At 45.1% G+C, this 7,500-nt stretch overlaps 1 protein-coding gene across 1 annotated transcript in view; it reads right to left on the bottom strand.

Moving 5' to 3' along the window:
• LOC134435204 (ryanodine receptor 3-like) overlaps positions 1-7,500 on the bottom strand; it is a 414,716-nt gene that overhangs the window by 123,739 nt on the left and 283,477 nt on the right. The window contains exons 51-52 of the mRNA XM_063184070.1: positions 5,652-5,872; positions 3,030-3,120 (exon numbers count right to left, since the gene is read on the bottom strand). Coding sequence (XP_063040140.1) covers positions 3,030-3,120; positions 5,652-5,872 — 312 coding nt within the window. The remainder of the gene's footprint in view (positions 1-3,029; positions 3,121-5,651; positions 5,873-7,500) is intronic.

A 7,500-nucleotide genomic window follows, 5' to 3' on the forward strand; every position in this document is an offset into this window, starting at 1 on the left:
GTGGAGCTTGAATGGTATAGAGAAAGGTATAGCATGAGCCTAGATCAATAATAAGGGAAGTGGAGGGGCATTGGGAAAAGTAGTTGTGTGAAGTCAGGAAAAGGAAGGACATTGTAAATCATGAGAACAGAAGACAAAGGATACTAGACAAGGAAGTGGTTTGATGTAGTTAGTGGGAGTTCGAAGTAGTTAGTGGGAGCAGAGTAGTTTGATCTTAGCGGGAGTAGAGTAGTTTGATCTTAGCAGGAGTAGAGTAGTTTGATCTTAGTGGGAGTAGAGTAGTTCAATCTTAGTGGGAGTAGAGTAGTTCAATCTTAGTGGGAGTTGAGATACTGTAAGACACTGGTTCTTAACTGGAAAAGTCTTTGGACCCACAATTGTCCATGTCATTATGTTGTGACCCGATTGTTATCACAATCTTCAAATAACTGTCAAAAATATAACCATGCATTTGATAATATGCATCACAATTTGCCATGTATGCTGCTGACATGCAACATGTCTATCAACTAGTGGCGAAGAATAATAACCATAGTTCACTCTCTCTCTTCGACATCACATTCATTTCTTCAATACTGCATATTGCTTCAACTTTGTGACTGTGTAACGGAATGGACGATGTTGTGAGTGGGTGCGATGACTGGGCCAGGACAGAGGGGGAGCTGTGGCGCTGAGAGACAGGAAGTGCCCAGCTTGACAAGATGGCTCCCTATATAAACAGGAAGTTGGTGGTGTTGGGGTCTCTCTGGTCTCCTTTGTGCAGGGGGTAAGGTTGGTGGTGCACAGGTGGTTGTTTTTGGTGTGCATGTGAGTGATTGAGTGTAAGTGTGTCTGTGAGATGAAACTGACTTATTTATGTAACTTACTTGATCTCCAGTAGCTAGGCTATGCAACCTGGTGGCATGGTGTCATTGATGGTTGTGAGTGCATGTGTTAGTTCAGTTTCAATGTGTGATTGGTGTATGAGTGGGTGTGTATGCTTTATTTCATTTGCTTTTGATTTCTGTCTCATGCAGGGTGGCCAACCTGTAGTGGGACACCGTGCGCCACCAACTACTTCAGCCAGCGGCCCAGCATAGGTTTGATTTTAGTGAAAGTGATTTTAACCCTTTTTTAGATATTGATTGTTAAACTTAATAAAGATCATGTTAATTGTAACTTAATTTATAATTGCTGAGGTTTTAAGCTTTGTGCATTGGGCCACTGGTTGTAGTGAGGGTTTGGCTGTTCACCACAGGCCGATTTGTAGTGTTTAGTTAGCCTGGTCCGTTTGCAGTGCCTTGTACCTTTTCACAAACTATTTATTGAGTGCATTTGTAGTGGTTTACCGCATTGCTGTGTTTCTGTGTACAGTATTACCCTGCTGGTTAACAGCCATCTCTCCAACCCTCCTTTGTTTGCGATGTATTTTGCTTGTAATAAAACCCTCAATATTATTGTGAAACTGTCTCATGGCTCTTCAATGGTGTCAACAACTTTACTGGTGTTTGAACCTGGTGTTACATACTGTCAATGAAAGGGTGAATTACTATTTCCAACACAGCTCCACGACCCACCCAGGACCCCTTTGCAACCCACCTTTGGGTCCCAACCCACCAGTTAAGAAGCACTGACATCAGAATGAGGGTAGATTGTATGCCTGGTTAGTACTCTCACTTGTGATACTGCCTTTGCAATTTCTCGTAGGAAAGGTGTGGTTTACTATTGCCCATGATGACCATTATTGGATGTCATGAATTTGACATTATTTGGCAAATACTATGTAACCCATAACCAATTGTGTCCGTTGTACGTATGTATTCAAACTTCAGCAAATTTCCGTTTATCAAGTAGTATGTGCCATCGCCTTTCCACCCCTCCGCATTCTCTGATTGACTCCCTAGCTCAGGTCTTTATGAACCATGTGAACAAAAGGGTACAAGACAAGAGGAAAGTAAACTGTACTAGTTGGGCTTTAGTACGAGTTGAGTGAAAGACATAAGTAGGCCTGATGAAGACCCTGTTGGGTCGAAACGTTGTATGACCTGAATCAATTTTCAAAGTGGAGCTACAGTGTGCGGACATCTACTCTTTCCTCTAAAAAGAAAGACCGGGAAAAGGGAGACTACAGGATGCGATGACAAAGAAAGAAGACGGAAGGGAAGATAAGGGAGTGGGACGCGAGGGGGCAGGATTTGGCTGGTTAGCTTCGTCGATTAGCAAGTCGCCATTTTCGCACTTTCGACATTCACTTTGCTCATGATGATTGGTGGGCATGTGAGTTTAGTGTTGGGCACACAGACCTTTACAGGTCTGAAGTTGGGCACTTCCATGCATCCAATGCCCTTCTTCCATATAGTTTTCTGGTCAGTCATTAACGTGGCACGTAATTGGCTGAGTAAACTGGCGGTGGAAATATTTTAGAAGCTGAAAAAACATTCTATTTTGGCTGAATTCACTAGCCTAGCATTTCCCATTGAAATGACTGGAGGAGGGACTTATTCACTCTCTCCAGCTCTTATACTACCTCCATGGTGGGACGTCAACTCTGGAAGGAAGAGGAGGTGCAAAGGGCTCAAGGACACCAAAGTCACCAAAGAACAGAAGGAAGATGGCTGTTCTGCATACAGGCAAAGTTACTGTAAAAAGCATCAGTGAAAGTCTTTAAGTGCAGTCGGGTGGAATGGAAGTGCATAAAATAAACAGACATTTAACTCTAGTTTCAAGACTCCATAGAGTCAGTCATTCTAGACTGAATGTAAAACAGTGGCGGACGAACAGTGGCGGACGAACACTATCAATTAACGACAAAAAGGACACAGGGACACAGTGAGGTTTCACAAATTGACAGCCGCCTGCGGATTATGTGTCTGGGTGTTGAGTTTGTGTGTGTGCGTGTGTGCGTGCATGCGTGTGTGCGTGTGTGCATGTGAGACAGAGAGAGAAAGAGCGAGAAAGAGAGAGAGAAAGAGAGAACCTGTGTGTGTGTGTGTGTGTGTGTGTGTGTGTGTGTGTGTGTGTGTGTGTGTGTGTGTGTGTGTGTGTGTCACCTTGAGAGGCATCTTGCAGTATTCCGTCAGGAGAGGCACGTCGAACACCAGACGCCTCAGCAGCTGCTGCAGCATAGAGGGCCTCAAGTACCTACACACACACACACACACACACACACACACACACACACACACACACACACACACACACACACACACACACACACACACACACACACACACACACACACACACACACACACACACACACACACACACACCCAGCATCATTGACTCAGACTGCCCAGACAAAAATTCATCAAGATTGCTATTTTTACTGCGAGGACCATAAAAGCATCAGACAACAGTAAAGACTGTTACAATAAGCTATTAAAACATCCACGTTTGGAGAGAGGGTTTAAAGGCCTTTAGAAACCCTCATTGCCAATCCAAACTATCACAACAACAACTGTTTTATTTGTCGGCACAACAGGTTTATTTGTCTGTACAAGAGGTGAAGTTTTATAGGCAATAGTTTCAACTATAAAAGACAGCAGATAGGTAAACTCGTAACACTGTGAAATATCTAGAAGCAAACAGTGACTGTTTATGATTGTTTTCACATTAGTGTTTTTGCACCTACACACAATCAGCCTTGGTTTTCCGTCTGTCCAAGAGGATCATGCAGCATTTTGATATAACAGAATTGAATTTACAAAAGACCCAAAAGAAATTGTGAGAGTCACGTGCAGAACAATATACGAAGGCATAATAAAAACAAGAACATCATCACCCTGAACTAATTCAGTGTTTTCCACAGGCTAGGGAGCAGTGGTGGTGGGCAGCCGTGGCCTAGTGGTTACAGAGTTGGTCTTTCAATCTAGGGGTTGCAGGTTTGAATACCCCTGACCTCTCTCTACATCTCCACCCATGGCTGAAGTGCCCTTGAGCAAGGCACCTAACCCCACATTGTTCCAAGGACTGTAACCAATACTCTGACAAAAAAACTGTAAGGGCTTCCGTACACCGGCTCCGACAAAGTGCGCCGCACTTTTGCTTCCGACAGAATTCGGACCCCCAAACCAAATTTCCCACGAACATTGCATTGATAGTCAATGGGCGGCGCCGACAAAATAGAACTCGTCTCTCATTGCTATCCGACATCGGCCAATGTCCACGGACATCGGCGCCAGTGTGCGTGGTTCTATTGAAAACAATGGAATCGAATTTTAGCTGAGCTGGGGGGGGGTGTCTTTTCACGGGCCTTTTGGGGTGGGGGGTGGGGGGGGTATTCACGCAGTGTAAATGCAAAATGGCAAAACAATGAGTACAGTATGACATTGGCGCATGGAGAAACTATAGGCCTACGCCTACATTTCAGTAATAAAACAAAATAGGAGCAGAGATAACAATATAAGATTGCTGTGAAATTGTTAACGCATAAACAAAAAGGGTCTAAGAGGGTAGGCTATGCCTTTTCCCCACACACACATTCTACATGAGGGGTGCTGGTCACAGGGCCAGTTTTTCAAAATTCCTCCCATTAAAAGGGCTGAACAACATATTACACATTTATGTCTATATTCACATTCAACTTGACAAGGCTTTTGATCTCTCTCTCTTTCAAGCACTTGTGGTTTTCTCTATAGGATGTATTTACTCCAGGAGGAAAATGCGAAGGAAATCGTAATTGAAATCGCTTTTAACAAACACGGAAATCGTAAAAAAAATAAATAAAAAAAAAGTTAATTTTTTATTTTTTATTTTTTTATTTTTTTTTTACATTTTCGGAAACTATGGCGGCCAAATTTAAACTATGGCGGGCCGCCATAGTTTCCACCATGTATGGGAAACACTGCGTACCTATGTGTACGCACCCAACTGCCATGGTAGCAGTACGCAGCTGAACTGAGAAAGTTTTGATCCCTGAGCTGTTTGATCCGTGCTCTAAATACAAGCAAGCATCAGACACACGCTTGCACACACGCAGGCACGCACACACATCTCCGCATGTGAGTAGGTGTGTCCCTGTCACTCGCAGATGGCATGCTAACAATAGGTGGACATGGCTGTCTGTAGCTGAGTCAATTACTTACAGATGGCCACTTAACCATGGATGGATGGACCTCTGTCTGTGCAAGTGTGTGTGTGTGTGTGTGTGTGTGTGTGTGTGTGTGTGTGTGTGTGTGTGTGTGTGTGTGTGTGTGTGTGTGTCTGTGTGTGTGTGTCTGTGTGTGTGTGTGTGTGTGTGTGTGTGTGTGTGTGTGTGTGTGTGTGTGTGTGTGTGTGTGTGTGTGTGTGTGTGTGTGTGTGTGTGTGTGTGTGTGTGTGTTTGTACTTAGTATGTGGGTGTGTATGCTATTCTATTCTATATTCTATTCTACTGTGAATTGTGTGCTTTATTCTAATTTGTGTGTGTGCGCGCATGTATACATGTAGTACAGTATGTGTGTGCTTGTGTACGAGTATGCAGGCACACACTGTGTGTGTGTTTGTGTGTTTGTGTGTGTGTGAAGTTTTACATACAATAGTTTCAATTATAAAAGGCAGCAGATATGTAAACTCCTGTGTGTGTGTGTGTGTGTGTGTGTGTGTGTGTGTGTGTGTGTGTGTGTGTGCGTGCGTGCGTGCGTGCGTGCGTGCGTGCGTGCATCTCCCAGTGCTTGTGCGCGTGTCACCCACTTGCAGATGGCGAGTAGGCACTCCTCGATGGCGTCTCTCTGGGCCTTGGTGAGGGAGCGGCCCTTGGACAGGCGGTAGATGGTGTGCAGGGTGGAGTCGATGAGGGTGGCGTGGTGCTCGGTGCCCGCGAAGTGGGGGGCGCAGCGGGTCAGCAGCGGCAGCATGGCCGAGCCAATGTAGCGGTTCATGGCCAGCGCCGTCTCCGTGGTGCGCAGGGTGTCCTGCAGGAGGAGGACGGACAGACAGACAGGGGGAGGAGGAGTCAGACACACGTATGCAGGCGTGCACATACATGCACACACACGCACACGCACACACACACACGAGCGCACACACATGCACACACATACACACACACACACGTGCGCGCGCGCACACACACGCGCACATATACACGCGCGCGCGCGCACACATGCACACACATACATACGCACAGTCATACACACATGTTCATGGGTGCACAGCAGCACACACATACACGCGCACACAGACACACAGACACACACATACAGTGTTCAGAAGTAGAAGAAACATGGTATACATCCATGAGCACATAAACAGTACATCCATATCCATATACAGAGGCGATTCTAGGATTCGCCACAACAGCAGTTTAAAGTCTTAGCTGTTATGTACCATCACTAGACGGGAGCCCCAAGCGGTTGCCTGCCTAGCCTGGTGACAAGATGCGCCTCTGTCCATACATACAGACACATCCACACACACACAGTGACATCCACCTACTGTAGAAACAGACAACAGCAAAATATGAGCACACCTGTACACACACCCACAAGCCACAATGTCCTCCAAGGACCGTGTGTGTGTGTGTGTGTGTGTGTGTGTGTGTGTGTGTGTGTGTGTGTGTGTGTGTGTGTGTGTGTGTGTGTGATAATGTGTGTGTGACAATGTCTTGGGGGGGGGGGGGTGGTGAGAGAGAGAGAGAGGATGTGTGTGAGAGAGAGAGAGAGAGAGCGTGTGTGGCGGTATACTTTTACTGTAATGTGCAATTATATGTACAAGTTATTTGTGTATGTTTGGATTTGTGTATTTAGGTAAGCTGACAGACACCTTAATGTCCTTCGGAGAGAGAGAGAGAGAGAGCGTGTGTGGCGATATACTTTTACTGTAATGTGCAATTATGTGTATAAGTTATTTGTGTATGTTTGGATTTGTGTATTTATGTAAGCTGACAGACACCTTAATTTCCTTCGGGACTAATAAAAGTACTCTACTCTACTCTACTATACTCTACAAGATGAAAAGAGTTAAATATTTCTTATCTCAACATGACATGGACGTCCAAATATTGATAGATGCATGTTATACTGTAGGTCTCGACAGGCTTGGTTGAATACTGACAGCATGACAAAAGCACAGTTCCAGAGGCAGCCTGAGACAGACGCAAGCCTAGCAGAAAGCCGGGACGCATGCCGTCGCCATAGAAACCCAGAGGGGATGGCGTCTGTTTGCTTTTCTATTATGCTGACTCATAATCTTCATCTTTCCTCATTGCCGTCTCACCCTCCCACTCATCATCACACCACCTCATATTGCACTGGCAAACGCAGCATCCTACATTCATTCACTGAGAGTGTTGATTAAACTTTTTCTATATTGTATTTCGTCCCAGACTACTCTTCAAGTGTTACATTATTTAACACTGTTTTTTTTTTTTACTGTGCAAACTGATTTTTTAAAATCCGGTTGGATCAAAACACCTATGACCACACTAACCCAAAGGCATACCATGTTTAAGAGTGTTTGTGTGTGTGTGTGTGTGTGTCTGCAAGCCAAATGATTGCCATTCCCTGGACGACCCGCCCGATCCCGATGCGGTGGTCCGTGC

The sequence above is a fragment of the Engraulis encrasicolus genome, chromosome 19 (genome assembly GCF_034702125.1).
Source record: "Engraulis encrasicolus isolate BLACKSEA-1 chromosome 19, IST_EnEncr_1.0, whole genome shotgun sequence".
NCBI classification, from domain to species: Eukaryota; Metazoa; Chordata; class Actinopteri; order Clupeiformes; family Engraulidae; genus Engraulis; species Engraulis encrasicolus.